Source organism: Tamandua tetradactyla, chromosome 7 (assembly GCF_023851605.1).
Source record: "Tamandua tetradactyla isolate mTamTet1 chromosome 7, mTamTet1.pri, whole genome shotgun sequence".
Lineage (NCBI taxonomy): Eukaryota > Metazoa > Chordata > Mammalia > Pilosa > Myrmecophagidae > Tamandua > Tamandua tetradactyla.
The window spans coordinates 25,501,757-25,522,943 of NC_135333.1; the positions used below are offsets into that span (position 1 = coordinate 25,501,757).

Below are 21,187 nucleotides of genomic sequence, written 5' to 3' on the forward strand. Positions count from 1 at the left end.
AGTCAGTGCTCAATAAATGTCAAATGTTGTAGATATAGTGGAATTAAAATGATGAATTAACCCAAGGAATTGCCACCTGGTAATGTCTCTTGGCAGGCAGCCAGCCAGTGTCTCTTGGTGCCACCTCCACCTGGCCTTTTTCAAATTTCTACACTCACAGAACAAATATTTATAGAGCAGCCATTAAGTGCCAAGGAAAATGTGATGCGGGAGGATGGTTAGACGTCATCCTGGAAAGCAGAGTAAGACAGAAATCCATAACTGCTGTACGCTGTCAAAATATAGTCTCTGCCCGCTGGGGACCTCTGTCCCCCAAAAAGCAAAGGTAAGGAGAGCAGCAGAGATGTCTGAAGCCTTGGGCACTGAACAAAGATGAGGATTCTGCAATGCTACTGAAAGGTAAGAAACCTACCCGGATCTCATACGTGCAGAAAGTCCCAGCTTAGTGAAGCTGCATGGGCATCCCACCTCTGACCCCTGTGCCACTCTGGAACTTCAGCCATACCAAACTATTTCTCAGTTCCTCCAAAAAGCCATACTATTTTATGCTTCAAACCTATTGGTCCTTCAAGCCTTTGTTCAACTATCACTTCTTCTAGAAGCTTCCCTTGACAACCTTCATTGAGTGGTCAGCAGTTAGTCTGAGAATCTGTCTTTTGTCTGTGTCTCAATCTATCATTAATAATCATTGGTATTAATAATCAGTGGCGGTGGTGGCAGCAATAGCAGCACCTACACTTTGCACTTTACCCTGCCAGGACAGTGACCTTGCCTAGTCAGTTCTGTTCTAATACCAGTGCCAGGGCTGACGCTTAACGTGTATTTGTGGAATGAAGATTGTTCCAGGCATTGCACTAGGTGCTTTCCAAATATGATTGTATTTATTCCTCTTAGAACTTTATTAGGGGTGAAATAACACGCTCCCCATTTCAGAGAAGAGGAAAGTAGGAGAGGTTAAGTCCACTCCCCAAGGCAAATAACTGGTGGGTAAGGCGCAGTCAGCATTTGAAAGCAGGTTGACTGACCCAGGCACAGTGCTGTCACCAACAATGCAGCACGCCATCTGGCACAGAGTAGAGGCTCGCTAGATATTTTATGAATGAATATGTTGTATCTTCAGTTCCATGAGAAAAAAAAACTGAGATGGTTACATGAAGTTATCCAGTGTGCACTGAAGGTGGCAGAGAGTGTAGAATGGCAGGGCAAACACTCGGGACTGGCAAAGAAGACCAACACTGAAAGCTGAGAACAGGCCAAAGGACTGTAATTCCTTTGTTGAGCTCCTACTATTACCTTTGCAAGGAAGCTGGTATCAGCCCCTTTATTAACTGAAGAAACAGAGTAGTGATGAGACTCAATATGCCAGTTTGAATCTGTTGTGTATCTCAGAAAAGCCAAGTTCTTTAATCCCCATTCAGTATTGCTGGGTGGAATATTTTTTATTGTTTCCATGGAGATGTGACCCACCAAAAAAACCCATGCAGTCAAAGCCCTTTGGAGATGAAGAGGGAAAACACCCCCGGGGGAGCTTCATGAAACCAGAAGCTGGGAGAGAAAGCTAGCAGACATCACCATGTTCCCTCCCAGCTGAGACAGAAACCCTGAACTTTAATGGCCTTTCTTGAGGGAAGGTAACCTCTTATTGGTGCCTTGATTTGGACATTTTCACAGCCTTGGAACTTAAAACTTGCAACTTAATAAATTCCTCTTTTTAAAAGCTATTCCATTTTAGGTATATCACATTCTGGCAGCTTGCAAACTTGAACACTCAGTAACCTGCCCAGATTCACATATTTGAAAAGCAAGGCGGAACCTGGATTCAAATGCAGGTCTGCGGGGCATCTACCCTGCCCCACTGCATTTCACTTGACACTTCTGAAATCAAGAGTGAAAGGTGCACAGCTACAAGCTCATCCTTTACAAGAAATAGGTGAAAGGGTGGGAGAGATATTTTAGTGAAGCTCCGCAGCTATGTCTGTGCATAAAACCGATTTCATTATTTTCCAATTGATCTGTTTGTTTTTGCCATAATATTAGCTGTTGCTAAGCAACTACTCGGAGAGCTACGAAGGTGAACTGTTTTTGGTAACCAAAACCTAGAAAGGGAGCTATAAGTAAGTGTTTGGGCATCCAAGCAGAGAGCTGCCAACTGGCCCCTTCCCACTTCAACCTGCCAGTTGAGCTTTGAGTCCGGGGTTCTGTAGAATGAGGCAGCCTCAAGTCTTGCTGCCATCCAAGCAGATCAGTGTCAGAGGCAGGAGGAGGCCTTCCTACCACCACTGCCTGCTCACTCAACAGGAAGGGCCAGATTCCTCTCGAGACCCCAGGACACTACAAGCACGATACGAGCATTCACAGTGATGATCACTGTCATAGCAGTTCCTTTGTGATGAGTGCTTACTGAGGGCCAGTCACTACACTAGGAATGTTACCTGCACCATCTCATTTGGTCTCTGTGACTTCCCCCAAGCTGGGCATTATTACTGAGAAGTCACACCGAAGCCTGGAAAAGGTATATGCATTCTGCCTCTGGAGAGAAAAGCCAAGCCTCCTGCAATAAAGAAATAAACACACACACATACACACACACGTGTGCCCCTGAGAGGAAGGTCAGAGAAGTATATCATTTTGGGGAATCCAGATGATATTTCAACCTGGGTCCAGAATGGGTACTTGTCCTTCAGTGCTATGGGCTACCCTTAAAATGTGTGTCTGGAAAACCTCCACTCCTCGTTTTCACCTCAGGGCTCAAACTTTGGACTTACTATTGCCTCTGCCTGGAAATCTCTTCAGCTGCATTATCATGAGGTAGGTCCTCCTTTTCAATAGGGCTCAGCTCAGATGTCACCTTCTCCGAAAGGCCTTCACTGACAACCCTATCTAGCTAAGGTCACTCTTTAACTCCACTAGCCTATTTTATTATCCCCATACCCCTAATTGTCATGTGAAATGAAACTGATTATTTAATTGCAAGCCCCACGAGCGTGGACTTTCGTCTGGACCGTTTACCGCTGTGTTCCCAGGAGCTAGGCTCTTGATAAACATTCCCCGAACGGGCAGACCACAGCTCCCTGACGGTGTCATCAGGGCTAGGAGGGCCCATCCTGAGACCTGCAAGCTGCTAAGGTTTTTGAAGCTATAGGAATCAGGGGCTGAAAGCCCTGTCTGGCCACTGGGGGGCAGCCTCACTCCACACAACGGGATTCCAAAGCCCCAGCTGGAGCAGGAGCTGGCGCTGGAGGAGAGCTCCCTTTCTGCAGTCCCAGCCTCTGGAGGTCACGCGCTCTGGACCACAGCCCAGTACTCACTGAGCTGACTCCTCCAGCCTCTATGAGCCAGGGTCATGCTGCCTAAAGTTTGCTCACCTGCTGCTCTCCAACAAGAAGGGCTGGTGGAGGCTCCTCCTTTCTCACAGGGGAGGGCTTAATGTTATGAACCCCTGAGACACCCCTGTAAGGACACATGAGTCAGGAGCAGGACAGAACAGGCCACCTTGCCTGGCACCCGGGAGAGAAGGACAGGAGGAGTACAAAATTTTCTTTCAGAAGCTCTTTTAAGAAAGTGACAGTCAGACAGACAGACACATGGAGGGAGGGCAAGAGAATAAGAGAGGAGGACATTAGATCCTGCCTTGTTTGGGACAATCAGAGGGTGTAGCACAGCCAGACATCTGTGAAGCAGGGTGGCCTGCGGGCATGGAGTTGAATGAACAAGCTCAGCTCCTAGTGCAAGCTACGTGAACTCAAGCAGGATGCTTTGCTGCTCTCAGCCTCACTGTTCTACAATTCTCCAATGTAAAATAGGGATAACTACGCTTGCTTTTTGCATTCGATATGTGGATCAAATGGAATATGATGTGCAAAACCACTTCTCCCGGCACCTGGATCCAGGTAGACGCTCAATTAGTAGTAGATATGATTCATGCTGACAAGTGACAGTGGGTAATGGGCCTTAAAAAAAACACGCTTGGACATTTAACTTCTTGAGATTTCAGTTTTCTCATGTGTAAAATGGGGACCTTTGGGCTATATGAATTCTACAGGTCCTTCCAGCTCAGATTATCATTCTGTAATAAACGCCACTCACCACACAGTCACCTAAGCCTTTCAAGGGCCAAGTACTTTGTCCAGCAGTTGGAAGCCTGCCCTCTAAGTGGGGAGCGTTGGAAAGGGTCCTCTGAGATTTATGAGGCCTGCCGCAATGCTGATTAAGTGCATGGCTCTGGAGTCCCTGGTTGCGCGTCCATCCTGGCTCCACCCTTTACTTGCTTAAGGCCTCCTTCCTGCAATTTCCATTTATAAATATACTAGAACCCATGGCGGGCCTGTGGTGGGGAGGGGATAGACTCCTACTAGTAAAGCACTCAGAACAGTGCCGGGCACACAGGAAGCACCTCAGAAAACGTTAACTATAATTATAATTTGGATTTTTAAAGAAGAGACAGTGATCTTTCCAGAATGGTAAATGAAGGCTGTCTGATCCAGACATTCAAAGAAGGATGGTATGTTTTCACAGAAGCTACAGAAAGAATACGACATGGTGAGATGAGAGAGCCATTACCTAGACCAAGTTCTGCCATGGACAGTTCATTACGCAAACTCGGGCTGCATCAGGAAAACGAAGGCATTGGATTGCCTAAGCCCTCCTGCCAAATCTGGCAGTCGGAGCTCCATCTCCGGGTGGCCCTGGGCAAGTGCCTTCCCCTCTCTGGGCCTCGGGTGGTGGACGGGGCAATGACCCTGAGATGCCCTCGGCTGTGGCACTGCCGGCGGGTCCTTACCTGAGGTACTCATAGAGCCCGTACATGGGCAGGAAGTCAATGTCAGACAGGAACATGTAGGGGGTGCTGATGTGCTTCATGGCCACGTTGCGCAGCAGGTTCACGGGGTAGAACTGGCCCTCCTTGTACACGATGTGGTAGCCCACGTTGTGGCGGCTCATGAGCACCTCGGAGCCCTGGGCGTAGCGGAGGAACTGCTGGGCCTCGGCGTCGGACAGGTAGAGCGCCAGACTGATGGGCCCCTCCCAGTGCTTGCAGATGGCTTCCAGCATCTGGAGCCTGGAAGAGACGGTGCCAGGTGAGTGAGGGGGACTGGGACCCAGCACGCATCCTCTCCTGGTCTCCGGTTGGGACGCTTAGTCCACCAGCTCTCAATCTAAATCCCAGCCTGAAATATGTCTCACTTGGTGACTGGGGCAAACTGTTCAATTTTAGTTCCTTTACCTATAAAATGGGCATAAAAACACTTACTTTGCTGGTTGTAAGCTGCTTCCTGGTAAACGAGTGGTATCAAAGGAGTTATGTCCCAGTGGAAGCCTCAGACTCCTCCTTCTCACGTGTAAAATGGGGACCTTTGGGCTATATGAATTCTACAGGTCCTTCCAGTTCAGATTATCATTCTGTAATAAACGCCACTCACCACACAGTCATCTAAGCCTGGGGAGCAGATATTATATTAAATGCTCTAAAGAACCCCTTCCAGCTCAAAGTGTGTGTCTCCTCTCTCAGCAAAGACGTAGAACAGCACATCTGATCTCCTAAAGTGGTCATCAACCTTAGAGCATTTAGACAAACTGACGCCAACAAGTTAACAAGAAATATCAAAACAAACAGTACTAACTACAATTGGTACTCATTACTATGTACCAGACACTTTCCAGAATTCTCACAATAAACCTGCAAGTTAATCTGCATTTTGTTGATGAATGCACTGAGGTTCTAGATGTTCGGTCAGCTTTTACCCTTGGACTTAGGCCTGAGACATGTAGACAGGTACCCTCATGGGGCTTTGGGAACTGCAAGAAGAAAATCATGTGGAATGTTTGGTAAAGGGAATGGAGAAATTTGTGAATGGGGGTGGTGGTACCTGAGGCTATGATGTCTTTGTTTTTCAGAACCCACATTGCTCCAGGGCCCCTGCCAACTGTGCAAGACTACTTTGTAGGCACCAAGCCAAGGAGAGTGGGTGAGGAAGATTGCCCAGTGAAAAACAAAAGGTGCTTGAAACAGAGGGGGTTCTGCAAAAATGTTTGGAGAGAATTTTATAGAGACTTTTTTTTTTTTTTGTAAAGGCATTAGAAGTGCCTGGAACATAAAATCTATGGTTAAGAAACTGCAAAAGCCTATTTCAATTTTTCCCCTACCCAGCAAGAGGTACATAATCAGCAGTCTCCTGGTCAGAATGCCCACTTTGTTCAGACAATTACTAGGAAATAGATTCCATGCATTTCCATGCTACTAAACAAAAGAAAATGGGCAAAGTTATCTTGCTTCAGTGGCATTCACGATGGGTTCTCAAGAGTTTCCTCTCAGCAATTCTGAGAATTGGTATTGCCTGGATTTGTTGCCTTTTAGTAGGGAGGATTAAGATATTCACTAGGATAAAATGCTCTCCATTTTCCATCCTTTATAATGCTTGCTAATCAAAGTGACCAGAACTACTTTTTAAAAGAGGCACAACTGTTCTCTATGACAGCAAATGTCACTGAACTTTGTGTTCAGACTTCCCTGTGGATCCCTGATCTCTCCTTGGCTCTGAGAATCTGCGATTTTGAATTATCCGCCTATTGCTCAGCTTTGCCTTCTGCAGAATGGGGGTGAATTCTGTATTTCAAGGGAGAGCTGCTGTACAGATATGTTGAGATTTGGGAAGTGAAGGCAATAATAATTTCTTGCATGTGGAAATAAGGGTTCTGGAGGGAGTGGGATACAGGCAGGAATGTTTGGGGATGAAGAGATTCCATCTTCTGCTCTGGATCCTCCTACTGACTTGGATATGACAAGTTCTTCCAGAAGGGAGCAAGTCCCACCTGGCCCCAGCCCTTCTCAGCTCTGCTAAGTGCCTAAGGTGGGAATAGAGACAAAATATTTAAGGCTCTCAGGAGAAAGGGGCTGTTGATGAGATAAACATGTTGGGCTTTATAGGAAATGAGCCAGATGTTTTCCATAGAACCTCTGAGAGAAGGCACTAATAAATTACACAACTCACTTCTGTTTCAATGACACCCAGCTCCAATCTCTCCAACTTTTCTCCCTTAGAACTGAGCTTTTTGACAGGACCTGACTGACAAAGTGACAAACAGAGCTTTATAATAACAATGACAATATATAAAACAGAATCATGATAGAATAAACCTCTGCCATTTCCCTGCTGTTTACAATGTGCCATTCATATCTTAGCCGTTATCACCTTTAACTTGGGAGTTATAGTAATGCAGAGAAATAGGCAGGGGTTTCCCAGAGAATCTCACTGTTTTAGTATCCTATTGCTGCTGTAACAAATGACCACAGACTCAGAGGCTTAAAACACACAGATTTATTATCTTACAGTTCTGGAGGGCAGAAGGCCAACTCAGCTTCACCGGGACAATGTCAAAGTGTCAGAAGGGTGCAGTGTGCCCAAACTGCTCCAAAGTCAGAAATCCCCTTAATGGCAGTCCAGGAAGGTGGTCGCTCAGCCTCTGCTTGAATGGGGAACTCATTCCCTAGAAGGCAGCCCATTCTAATCTGTATATCACACCAAGGCAGGCTGCGTGGTGGAGGGGTGCCACTCTGGGCTGGGTTTGGACTTTGAGCTATGTCAGTATACCTGGGTAAGGGATGACAGATTTCTGAACTTCAATTTCCACTTTGGTAGATTACAAAAATGACTACAAATTATTCCTCTCCCCCTATCCACTCCTTTTGTTATACTCTCCTACACATACTGGGCTGATCAATTACTTGCTTTGGACGATGCAACATTAGCAAATGTGACATAAGAAAAGGTATAAAAAAGTACTTGTGCAGTGGGGCTTGACCCTTTCTTTCACTGGTCTTGGAATCTTGTGATTGTTACTATGTGAACACCCTGCTAAGTGTTGAGATGTATGCCCCAGGTATCCTCACTGCATGGCCATCAGCCAGACCACCTCCAGAAGAGCTGCCATGCTGACTGCAGACATATGAATGAGCCCAGCCGAGGTCAGCAGAAGAACTGCCCAGCTGAGCCCAGACCAACCTGCCAACCCACCAAATTGTGAGCTATGTACCATTGTTTCATTAAACTACTAAGTTTTAGGATAGTTTTCTAAGCAAACTGATATAATATTTAACTGAATTTGAGTATTCCATGCTTAAGATTACTTGGAAGACTTATTGTAGCACAAGAGTCTGGGCCCTTGCCTAGAAATCTTGATTCAGTAGGTGTAGGTGGGGCCTGAGATAAATTATATAAGGGGCCTGGCATAAAGCTAGATACGGAACAGGTCCTCAGTATACGAAAACCATCATTCCCTCCTTTGGCTCTGCTTCTACCTTTCAAACATGCATTCATTCAACAAATATTTATTGTATAAACTGTGCCAGGTATTGTGCTAGGCTCCAGGAAAATAAGACAGACAAGGTTCCTGCACTCCTGGAGCTTGCATTCTAGTTGGGGAGTTAAGACAATAAACAGATCAAAGCAAGACAAATCCAGATGGAGCTAAGGCCTTAGAGGGGTAACAGAATAGGATAAAGATAAACAGTAACTGATGAGAATGACTGTAAGTCTTTACTCATAAAGGATAAAGAAGGACTGCAAGAGTTGGTGAGGGAAGACCATTCAGAGGAGGTGACATCTGAGATCTGGATTATAAGAAGGTGCCAGTCTTGTGAAAATCTGAGGAGTGGGGGTGGTTAAGAGGGAGCAGAGAGGCTTTCAAGGAAGAGGGAACAGCCTTTCCTAGGAATGAGCATAGCATGTTCAAGCAGCACAAAGAGGACTTGTCTGGATGAAGCATGGGCAAGTGAGAGCCAGAATGAGAGGGGATGAGGCTGGGGAGCATGAGGCCATGGGGAGGAGGGATGCTATTATAAATGCAGTGAGGAGTTGCAGAGGGTTTTAATGACATGGCCTGGGCTGTTATTTTTAAAAGATCACTCTGGATGTTACATGGAGAAAGAGTTACCTTTGCACTCTCTAATAAATCAGTGCTTTTCAAACTTAAGCATGTTTGAGATCACTTGGAAGACTTATTGAAACACCAGATTCCTGGCTCCAGTCTAGAAATGTTGATTGTTCAGTAGGTGTGGGTGGGGCCTGAGAATCTGTATTTGAGCAAGCTCCCAGGTGATGCTGCTGCCATTCTGTGGAGCACCCTTTGAGGAGCACTACTCTAGAGGAGATAACCCTGATAGCTCACCCCAGTGTCTGCTTTCCACCACTCCTGGAAAACAGGAAACCCATGAGTCCCTGAATCTGCTACAGGATTCTCCGGAATTTGTCAAAAGAACACTAAAGAGGCTCTCTACCCTCCTTCCTGGTCAGCTCCCTCTTTCCTTTCAACCACTCTGCTAGGGTGAGAGTGAAATATCTTGAGTAGCTAACTGGGAGAGAACCAAACCTGCCAGCTGCATAGCTGTGCCAGGCAGCAGTCATTCTTTCTGAATGGAATTCTAGAGGGAGAATGGCACGGAAACCTACAGGCCAGCTCCCCTAATTCGCTGTGGCATTCACGTAGGGCCTACTTTTGAATCTAAAGGTTTACAAACACACCCAAAATGTTTCTTAAATTAAAAATCAATCCAACAGGCACCAGTCAGTGTGCTGCATCTTAATAGGATGCAGCGGAAGTGGCTGAAAGAACTTCTACCGCCTTCATCAGCCTATGTTACCACTTTATAATTTTTTATTACAACCCGCTGAGCATCTCTTGTTATGACTTGGAATTCCTTAGGTTCTCTGAGGTATTGTCTGGATGGCACACTTGTCACAGTGTATTAGGGGGTGTCCCGCATCTGTCACATTTGAGGATGTGTGTGTTTTGAAGGGGAGGACTCTGTGGCTAGTGTTTTCAGTGGATGTAAGTGGTGTGGGACTCTCAGGAAAGCAGTGAGGGAAGCCCTTGCCAGGGCCATGTGCAGCCCAGGCTAGGGGGATGCTTCAGGCTGGGAGAGGAAGGAGGGGCTCCATTCAGCCTGCATTCTTTTATCTATAAGCAGTGTGTACAGAAGAGTAGTTTGGGTTCTTAATGCTTAATTATTTTTTCTAATTAAAAATTCCAGATAACAAATTCTATAGCCTATATTACACTAAGGGATCATTAAGAGAAGGGAAACATATCTGTTGCACATCTCCCAGTATTTACTGGGTCTGCTGCATCCTCTCATCTCATATAACCCAGATAACAAGCTGTGAAACTGACTATATTATCACAATTTCATAGATAAGTAAAGTGAAGCTCAGAGAGGCTCAGTGACTTGTCCAGTCACACAGTGAGTGAGTGGCACAACTGGAATTTGAACCCAGGTGTTTCTTATTTTTTTCCCCTCTATCACTTGACCTCTCCCAAATACCTAATCATGTGCAGGCGTCATGGTTAGGGTACACAAATCTAGCAAATATCTACTGAATATCAAATAGTGCCAAAGATCTTCACAGAATCTTTCCACTAATCCTATGAGGTAACAGGACACTACAGGCAAGTATTTTTAGCCCTATTTTATACAAAGAAGAAAACAGAGAACCAAAGATGTTAAGTGACCTGCCCAAGATCACCGAGTAGCAAAGGAGCTGGTGGAATTTGAATCCAGAGCAATTTGTGCTTAAGTCTAGTGTTTTCTTTTATTCAGCACCACAAATATTTAAATTTTGGCCAATAGTAATAGTATCCACTTAGGGAGTCTTTGAATATATGCTACAGCTAAGAATGAACATGCATTATTGTCTCATTTAATCTTTACAATAGCCTTAGGGGGTTGTTACTATAATTATCATCCCAGATTACAGATGAAGAAAGTAAAGCTTAGAGAGGTGAAATGACTTGCCTAAGAGAGAAACTCAAGATGTGGCAGAGACACAAAAAGTTAACATGGATATCTGCCTCACTCCAGAGACCATGCCTTATTCACTGTTAGGCCATGTTTTATTCTGAGTAGAAATTATGTCACTTTTCTTTGTCTCTTTTCTGTTTTTTTGTCTTTCTTTTTCTTTTGTATTTGGAGATAGCCACTGACTGCTAATATTGAGTGAAAGAATATTTTCCCAGTAAGGTGACTCTATTATAGGAGGCATGAATGTGACAGAGGAGAACCAGTGATATCTTGAGAACTGGAAACCTGTGTTTGTTTTGAGCTCATTCTACTCACCACCTGTGCAGAGAGTATACTATCTGAGCTTCGGGTGCCTGATCTGAGAGTCATGAGGTAAAACTGTGCTGCCTGGAGAAAAGACCAGTCTATACCATCATTCAGCATTAATGTCAAGGAGCACATTTGATTTTCACTTTAAAGGCCATGGAAGAAAAGGAGAAACAAATGTGCAGTTACTTACTGATGAGGCTGCTCCATAAGGGAGATCTTGGGCACTCAAACCAGAAGCTGGGTAAGAAGTTAAGGGACACAGGAGGATAGAGGTGACTTTGGGACACTCGTCTGGGTCAGGTGCCTTACAGAGCCTCACTGAGAGCTGACAGGTGTGAGCTGGAAGGGTTGGTGACCGACCTGGTTCCCCGAGGTCCTGTGAAATCCAGCCCCTACTTACCTGGCCAAGTTCAGCTGCTCTTCTTTCCCTCATCCTGCTTGTTCTCCATGGGCTCAGTGCCCTCTGTCCTGGTCTCATGTAGCATGCTCTATGTTGGGGAACCTTCCTTCTTTCTCCATGGGCCTCCTACTCAGTCTACTCACCCTCCAACCCAATGCACTTGCCACCTCCCCAGGACACCATCCCTGCATCTTTCTCTCTCTACCCCTGGCTGGGGTGGGACTCCTCTGGGCTCCCACAGTGTGGATGCTTTCTTGCTCAGCACTCATCATTCTCTATTATAAGAATTGGTTTGCCTGCCTGTGGCAGGCAGAATTCTAAGTTTCCCACCTGTGGTGTACACACCCTGGGAATATGGCAGAATATTACTCCCATGGTTACATTATATTATATAAGACTGCTGTAGCACACTGGAGAGAGAGTCTTCCTCTGGCTCTGAGGATATAAGCTGCCAGGTTGGGAGAGTGACCTGAGGAAGCCTCTGGTTGCTGAGAAGGAGCCTAGCCAACAGCCAGGAAAAAAACGGGGACCTCAGCCCTAAAATGGAATTCTACCAATAACCTGAATGAGCTTAGAGGCGGACCTGAACATCAGATGAGACTGTAGCCCCGGCTGACACTGTGCCTTCAGCCTGGAGACCCTGAGCAGAAGGCACCTCAGCTACATGTATCTGGACCCCTGACCCCCAGAAAGGATAAGTTAATAAATGTGTGTTCTTTCAGGCTGCTCAATTTGTGGTAATTTGTTATGCAGTGATTAAAATAATCCCTAATACACTAAACCTGATTAGTACATACACTTTGAAGGTGGGAATAGGGTCTTTATATAAATAATTCCAGCCCTACAACGCCTGACACACAATCTTAACAGATGCTTGAGAGATACATGTTGAGTGATGACTTGGATTTGGGAAATTAGAAAACTGAGGCCATAAGTAGGTGCTAGAATCTCTAGTTTTCCCTTCTATTTTTGCCCCATTTTGTGTTTACCTATTACCTATTATGGTGAGAAAGTTCCGTGTTTGTTCACAGAAGTTCCAGAGGCCCATCTCTAAGTTCCGATAGATCTTGTGAATCTCCAAGGGCTCACTAGCCAGGGGACCGACTCTGCAATGAGTGCAATCATTTGCTAAGATGTGGGGGACCTAGAGAGCCAGGAATCTGTTTCTGTAAACCACACACACAAGGTTCCACTCACTCCTTGGAACTCCTAGCTACTGCAGGTGAACCTTTCATGTTCAAGGGTTTGTTCTTTCATTTGTCTGCTCATTCTCCAATCATTCATGACTAAAAATAACTGACATTTATTGAGCACTTATTACATGCCACGTACTGTTCTCAGCACTTTATAGGCATTAGCTTATTTAATCCCTAAAACACTCCCACTGAATCCTATCTAAGGCTGACAGACATCTCTGAGGCAGCTCAAAAGAGAACAAGGAGCCAATAAAATTTTCTCCCTAGGTGTGGGAGCTGAGGACAATGCCATAAAGAAAGCTGGCACCGGGTCAGTCCCTCTGGGCCATGTATAAATTGAAGAGGAAGCTGGTCAGCAGAAGTGCTAGTGGGGGGCATATGAATGGTGAGCTATAGAAAAGCTGCCTTGCCCACCTCGGGGTTTCTAATTCATTTGCCTCCTGGAAACTAAAGAGATACTTTTATAAATGTTTATAAATTAGATCATATAACTGTGTAAATGTCTTCAATAACTTCTCATCACACTTAAATAAAATTAAGTATCTTATGAGCTTCTAACATTCTGTTTAATCTCATCTCATGCTGTGTTCCTTCTGACCCCCTTGTTATGCTTTTGTCACATTGGTCTCTAACAGGTTTTTGAATATGCATGGTCCTGCTCACCACAGGGCCTTTGCACCTGTTAGTTCATCTGCTTGGAAAACTCTTCTCTCAAGAACTCACATATTTGACTCCTCCTGATCTTACCCTCCAGGTCTATGCAGAAATGTGCCCTTTTCAAAGAGCTTCCCCAACCACACCATCTCAGGAAGGTTACCTGACACTTATTATCTATATCAGTTCCTTCAAAGCACTACCACAATTATAATCATTTTAATTAATTGTTTATACCACTAGTGCTGTGTTCCCAAACCTGGCCATTCATTGGGAACTTAAAACAATGTCTGGGGATCCATCCCACAAAGGTACTTACTTAACTGGTCTGAAATGGAGGCTGGACATGAATTTGTTTTCTAGGCTCCCCAGGTGACTGAATGTGCAGCCAAGGATAAGAACTACTGAATTAGTCTATAAGGTGCATAAGGGTGGGGATCATGCTGCTACTGTTTTGATAAACGCTGGATATGTGTATAAAGAAAAGAAAGAACAGCTGTTTTCCAGTGTCAACTGCAGTTTCAGTCTGTATTTTCCTACAATGCAACCCCGTTCCCTTAAGCTGATCTGAGTAAGGATCTATCTCTCAGACTCAGGCCGTCACCCAGCCTCGGAGGTAGGGTGATAGTGGTGGTGGTGATGATGAGACCTCTTGTCTTATCATCTTTGAGAGGGGATGAGATAGGGCCCCACTTTATCAGGCTTTACTACCCTAAGACTGCGAAGCCAACTCGGCCTTCTCCATTCGAGCGGGCAAAGAGCAGCAGGAGAAGGGACTGTGTGGGGAGCAGGGCCCATCTGCCGTACCTGTCCATGGAGAGCTGAGCCACCAGGGTGACATCTGTGTTGTCTGCAGCAGGCTCATACTCATAGTGCAAAAAGTAGAGGTGGGTACGGTGGACAGTGAAACGCTCTCGCCGGAACTCATAACACAGGTCATCCTCATCCAGCTCTGAGAGTTGCTTTTGGAGCTGAAAGGTAGGGAAGACGGCTTGAGAACACAAGGAAAATCTGGAAGGGGACCAGGAGCCTGGCTGCTGTGCCATCGCCCTCCCTGGAGTTTATTACCTATTAGGGCAAATATAAAAGGAGAGAATCAGCATTTTTATTCTACTCTGCAATTAAATCTAAGTTCAAAAAAGGGGGTGGTGAAAGTCAATGTGTGCTCAGTACCTGAGAAATGAGCCTCCTTGTAGCTGAGAGTGATGGTGGTGATCATGGTATAAGTGACCACAAACCCCTTAAAAATAAATCAGAAGTGTTTTCCTAGACCTCTGAGCACACAGTTTCAACACAGCGAGGACTTTCAACAATGAGCATAACCAAACCGAACAGAACATACTTTCGTGTGACCTGATGCTTTTCCTTCCTAGAGTTACACATTTCAATTTTCATACTAGGTTTTGGAAAGAAAAACAAAACAAAAACAAACAAAAAATAACACCATCAACAGATAAATGGATAAACAGAAGATGGTATAGACACACAGTGGAATATTATGCAGCCATTAAAAAGAATGAAGTTTTGATATGTTACTACATCACTGAACCCTGAAAACATTATGCTAAGTGAAAGAAGCCACGCACACAAGGGCAAATATTGTATGATTACACTTTTATGAAATAACAAGAATAGGCAAATTCATAGGGACAGAGAGTAGATTAGAGGTTGCCAAGGGCTGACCTGGGTTGAGGGGGGAAGGGAGTTCATTGCTTAACGGATGTAGAGTTTCTGTTTGGGGTGATAAAAACGTTTTAGAAGTAAATATTGGTGATGGTTGCACAACATTGTGAATGTAATTAATGCCACTGAATTGCACAATTAAAAATCGTTAAAATGGAAAATTCTTGTGGAATATAATTTATAATAAAAAAATAAAACAAGCTTTTCTTTTGATTTCATCTAAGTAAGTCCTACCTTTTTCTCTTATCCCCACTCCCCCACTCTGAATGTCTTATTGTATTAATCTGTCTGCAGAAGTCTTTTTAACTAGCTCTACTTCTCTCCTTCCTACCCAAACCAGTGAAAGCATCAGGCTAATGTGCTAACAGTGAACTAAGGGTTTTAGAATTTGAGAGCTGGGGCCTAAGCAGATGTGCAATATACACATCTCACGCAAACCTCACAGTTACTCTACCAGGTGGGTACGCTTATCCCATTTTATAGATGGATACATTGAGATTAAAAAAAGAAAAGCTATCAGAAAACTAATCTATGGTGATAGAAATTAGAGCAGTGGATGTGGGGTGGGGTACGAAAGGCCTGAGAGAAGCTTTTGGTATGATGGAAATGTTCTATGTCACAACTGGGTGGTGCATACCATTGTGAACACTCCAGAAACTGTGGACTAATTATATGGAAATTACTTTTCAATAAAATCGATTTTTAAAAAGTGATAACTTGCCTAGTAACAGGCCAGTGTTACAAACTATTCAGAATATAAGAGCACATTTTTAAAGGTATTTTTAAAAATCTCTGAGCTAATAAAATAAGAATTAACAACAAAATATAATAACTTGCTTCTTTACAATCTTTGAATCTTAAAAATTAAAAAAAGAAGAGTAAGGCAGACAATTAGGACGATTGCTTTGATAGATTAATCTAAGGCATTTTTTCTTAGGATGTGTGCTTTGGTAAATGATTGCATCAATTGCCCTGATTCTTCACTCCACCTTGTATCCTTACCCTTTGTCACAGGGCTTTGCCTAAAAAGGTGGGGTCTCTATCCCTAGCCCCTGAATCTGGGCTGGACTTCTGACTTACTGTGGCTAACAGACTGCAGGGAAGCAATGTCATCCCAAGGCAGAGGCTAGCCTTAAGAGAAAGCTTATGTTTCTTGCATCTCTTCTGTCATAAAAAAACGATAGGGCTAGCCTGCTGGGGGATGAGAGACACTCCTGTTGCCTGAGTTGACAGCCAGATGATCCCCATCGCATGAGCAAGCCCAGCCCACATCAGGAGAGCTGCCTCGACAAACACTTCTTGCTGTATGCCACTGAGGCTTTATGGGTTCCAAGCAACAGAGAGCTGGGAAAGGCATCACTGGGATTTTGTGTAAGACCCTTTTTCATTATGGAGACCCACCTGGGACCTTGCCTACTAAATGCTAGTAGCATTCTCCAGCTTTTGCCATGACCACCAACAGCCTTGTATATTCACACATTTATAAATGCTCCTTGGGGGATGAGTTGAGATCCAATGCGCTATGAGACATTCTCCACTGCTTGTGGAAAGGATGCAATCAGGGATATTCCTCAGCTTTTCAAATCAAATTTAATACTCTTGCCTCTTTGAAAACACCCACTATGCCAATAGGTTCCTAGCATAACTCTAGAAAAACTAACTGGAATTTTTATTCCATCTAAGATCTTAAGAGCCTAAGGACTCCCTCTAACCTGAAGAATTGAACTCCAATACTTCGCTGATAGTATTGTGGTGGTTCAGAGCTACATAGCCCAGAAAAACACATTCTTAAACCATTTCTGTGGCTGTGAACTCTTGTGAACAGAACCTTTTGATGAGGTCACTTCAGTTAAGGTGGCCCAGCTGAATCAGGATGGGTCTTTAATCCTACTACCAAAGGCCCTATAGGGAAGGCCACAGAAAGTGAGAGAAAAGCCAGAGGGAGCAGCCTCAAGCTAAAAGTCAGAGGAACCAAAAAGAAAAAGGAGAAGCCAGGAGAGGCTGCCATATGCATTTCCATGAAACAGAAAAGCCAAGAACCAAGGATTGCCAGAGGTTAGCCTAAAATGCCACAGTCTTGTGGAGAAAGCATTGCCTTGATGACGTGTTGATTTTGGACTTCTCCTAGCTTCAAAATCATGAGTCAATAAAGTCCCATTGTTGAAGCCAACCCACTGTACTGTATTTGTTTTGGCAGCCAGTAAACTAAAACAGTCCTGGACCTGCTCTTTCTGACCTGCTTCTTAGTAAGTGGAGCTGTGCTCCCATATACTCTGAACGCTCACAAATGATCTGTCTGCTCCCCAAGCCTACTTCCCCTCCCATACCTCTGTGACTTTACACATTCTTCCCTTTCCTCTGCAATTATCCCTCACCTCACCCCACTCTTCCCACCTGGAGACCCTGCATTCATTGTTCAAGATTCAGCTTAGATGGCACCTCATACATGAGAGCTTTGCTGGCCCTGTCAGGCAGAACCAGTTCATTTTGTCTCTGTGCTCCAATAGCACTCAATTTGTAACTCCATTAAAATACTTGTCAAGTTGAACTGAAACTATTTTAGGGCAACTTGCCTGGTGAGCCTGTGACACTTTACCAGTGCCTCTAGCTCAGTGCCTAGTGCCCCAGAGCTGCTCAGTATTCATACACTGCATGCATGAAAAGTATTAGTGGCACACGAGAAGACTGTGATCATTATGAAGTTAGGGCCCATCCTTCCAGTGTTTCTTTTTTAAATTGTAGTTACATGCAGAGAGGTGATCGATAAATGCTTCTGAAGCCCATTGTTGGCTCTTATATTTGCATTTCAAGGATCTGCGATTACTGGAAAAGTTTTGGAGAGCAAAGATGTACGTGCCAGCTCTGTGCAAGGTGCTGGGTATGTGTGATTCCCTTGCCTTCTCAGAACCCTCTGATGAGGCATTAGCAGCCTCACTTGGCAGCTGAGAAAGCAGTTCTGAAGATGTTAAGATCAAACCTGGGTCTGTGCCCCTCTACTCTGAGGATGTTTTTCAAGGAAATATGCCCTTTCACTCTCAGAGGTCAATGAGCAGCTGCAGTGTTGCGGCTAAGGTTTACTGGTTCTATCCCACTCCTGCCAGCATGACCTTGGATATGTTATAGAAACCTTTTTAAGCTTCAATTTCTTCAACGGTAAAATGGGGATGATAGTGGTAAGTACCCAGGGAACTTATAAAAGGATTTATTATAAAAGGATTCCAAGAGATGCTGCATATGAAGACTATACAGTTTGGCATCAAGTAAACACGTAACAGATGTCACTCCTTATCCTGGCTATTATAACTATTAGGAAAGGGAGATACCTGGGCCCCTTGAGACACCTAGATAGATGCTTTCTGAGCTCAAACATCACCTGAAGGAGGCTGCATGGCAAGGGCTTGGTGGGCAAGAAGACAGGGGCTGCATGTGCCTAATTCAGAAGTGTCCAAGAGAATCTCCACATTCTCCTCCTCAAGGAACTCAGATATGCCTGGAAACCACGATGTTGTCTCCCAAGAGGGCAGTGAACCAACTGATGTCATCTTCCTTCCCTCCCCCTCTGAACTGCAAAAGAGCACAACCAATTATTCCCCATTAGAGAATGAACATCTGCAAAATTAGCTGTAAAAGCAGGGCTGTTTTTTCTGGTTTTGCGTGCTGTTTTTAATGTGTTGACAGGAGTGCACGGCTCCCTGCTCTGTGAAGAGAAGGGTGGGGATGTGTGAGGACGTGGGTGGGTAGGAAAGTGTGTGAGGATGCACAGGCACGTGTGTATGTGGAAGAAAGGGTCTTTCTTTGATGCGGCTCCAACAAGAAGTTTCCCTTCACCACATAAGGAAGAATATTAGTGGCCAAAACACAAGAAATGCACCTATGTGGGTTCTCTCTTCCCCCCACCCCTACACACAGAGGTGCATGTCTCACACCTGAATGAGTCAGGGTAAATGGTTTCAGGACTTACTTTGAAAAATGCACCCCCAGAGTGAGCTCCTAAAGGCAGGGGCTGTATCTCATTCATATCTGAATCTCTTGAACTTAGCGTATACCTGATGTTCCACAAGCCTCTACTGGATGTGCTCAGTAGCCACTGCAGTTTAAAAAAGGGAGCAGGGACTGATGAACATAATACACTACCTCTACCCCAGGAGAGATGGGGCTAAAGGAATATCGTCATCTACAACCACACGGTGCATCCGCGGAAAGCACATCAGTTATGATACTGCGAAAACTTGTCAAACTCTAGCTCTTGTTATACAGGACTATGAGCCAGTCAGATGCCTTCCTTGAGCTTTGTTTTTTAAATTGAGGTAAAAATAAATTAACATCAACCATTATCCATTATAAAGCGTAAAATTCAGGAGCATTTTGCACATTCAGTGTTGTGCATCTATCACCTTTATCTAATTCAAAGACATTTTCACCACCCCAAAATGAAAGCACATACTGAGGAAAGCAGCCACTCCCACTCCCATTCTCCTTCTCCTCCCTGATCCTGGGAACCATTAGTCTGCTTTCTATCTCTGTGGATTTAGCAGTTCTGGAAGTGTCATAAAACTTCCTTGAACTTTAACATGCTATTCAGTATCAACATGGATTGGTGCCTTCTTTCAGCTAAGCACCGTTCAGGTGATTTACCGGATATCAAGCACCTCTTACGTGCCAGTCATTGCTAGATGGTTCAGGTGCGTTGCTTCATTAATGCTCATTCTCCAGCAATGCTCCAAGGTGAGTGCTACCATTTCTGTTTTACAAAGGAAGAAACTGAGGCTCAGACTATTCCAGTAAACTCCAGGAAACCACCAGTTATGCAGCTAGTAAGAATCAGCTTCTGGATTGAGAATTCAGTCTTGGGACCTCAAGCTGGGGAAATTTTCACAACACAATTACTTCTCTCCAAGGGGATGGATGCAAGGATCAAATGAGATGGTTGAACATAACAATGCTGCATGAACAAAGCAGGCCATAAAAATGTATATGCAGTATAATTCCAATACAACAAAGAGACAAACAAAAAACACAGAGAAAATAGACTGATGGGAGCACATTACAATGTTAACTGATTTTCTCTGAGTGGTAGAATCACAGATGAATATTATTTGCTTCTTTATACTTTTCTGTAGTTAACTAATTCCCCCAAATTTTCTCAAATGAGCTAATGCATGTAAAAGTGCTTTGTAAACTGTAAAGTACCACACAAACCTAAGCAATGTGATTATGATTGCATTATGTGCCTTTTCAAATTCTAATCTAGGCTTGCTTATTGCTGACTGCGTGGCTGATGTTACTTCAAGGGGAATACTTTGGCTGCTTAAGAACTCCATCCTTTCACCCAGGGTATGGGTAATTTCTCCAGGGAGATGCTGGTTGGAGGCTAGCGTTTTCATTAACAGGGTCTGAATGCTACTGCACTCTGGCCACTGGGGGACCACAGGGCTCCAAGAAGCAAGTCACAGAAACAAAAGACAGATTTCTCCTGAGATAAAACGCATTTGCTAAATTGCTTCTCTGGGCAGTCAGCTGAGGCACAGGGAGATTTGAGCTCAGGGGAAAATGGCCCTTTAAGCGGTTTGCATTTATTTCCTCACATCCCTCAGGACAGTGGCCTAGACTGACCTTTAGCTGCCAGAGATGATGGCTGGTCGTGCCTGAGGATTTGGAGGGCTTGGAAGGGTGCCCTGGTGCTCTGGCGGAAGGGATTTCAGTTCACAGTTAGGCAAAACTGCAGAGCGAGACTTGGGATAACCGGAGACCGAAATCTGATCTTTCTGACACTAATTTTCTGTGTGACCTTGAGCAAGTCATTTCTCTCAATCCTCAGCCGGAGAATTTGGGCTTCATAATGCAGCTCTCGGGAGTCCAGCTGTCACTGGGCTTGTACCTCATTTAGCACTCAAAACAACTCCGTGAGAAGGAACTACTATCAGTTCTGTTTTATCGATGAAGACATGCATCACCTGAAAGGTTAAGCCACGTGTTCAAGGTCACACGATTCGTGAATGGAGCAGCTGAGATTCAATCCCAGGTGTATATCCACCAAGTTCTTGCACATAACCGGGTCACTATAACACCTTGTTAATTAATCTTTGGGGTTCTCTCTAGGTCTAATGATAGATGATTCTGTGACCATACAGGACTGAACGCACGTATTCC

At 44.5% G+C, this 21,187-nt stretch overlaps 1 protein-coding gene across 7 annotated transcripts in view; it reads right to left on the bottom strand.

Moving 5' to 3' along the window:
* LARGE1 (LARGE xylosyl- and glucuronyltransferase 1) overlaps positions 1-21,187 on the bottom strand; it is a 617,012-nt gene that overhangs the window by 33,944 nt on the left and 561,881 nt on the right. For all 7 annotated transcript variants that reach the window (XM_077168649.1, XM_077168652.1, XM_077168654.1 and 4 more), the window contains exons 11-12: positions 14,162-14,325; positions 4,781-5,059 (exon numbers count right to left, since the gene is read on the bottom strand). In XM_077168649.1, coding sequence (XP_077024764.1) covers positions 4,781-5,059; positions 14,162-14,325 — 443 coding nt within the window. The remainder of the gene's footprint in view (positions 1-4,780; positions 5,060-14,161; positions 14,326-21,187) is intronic.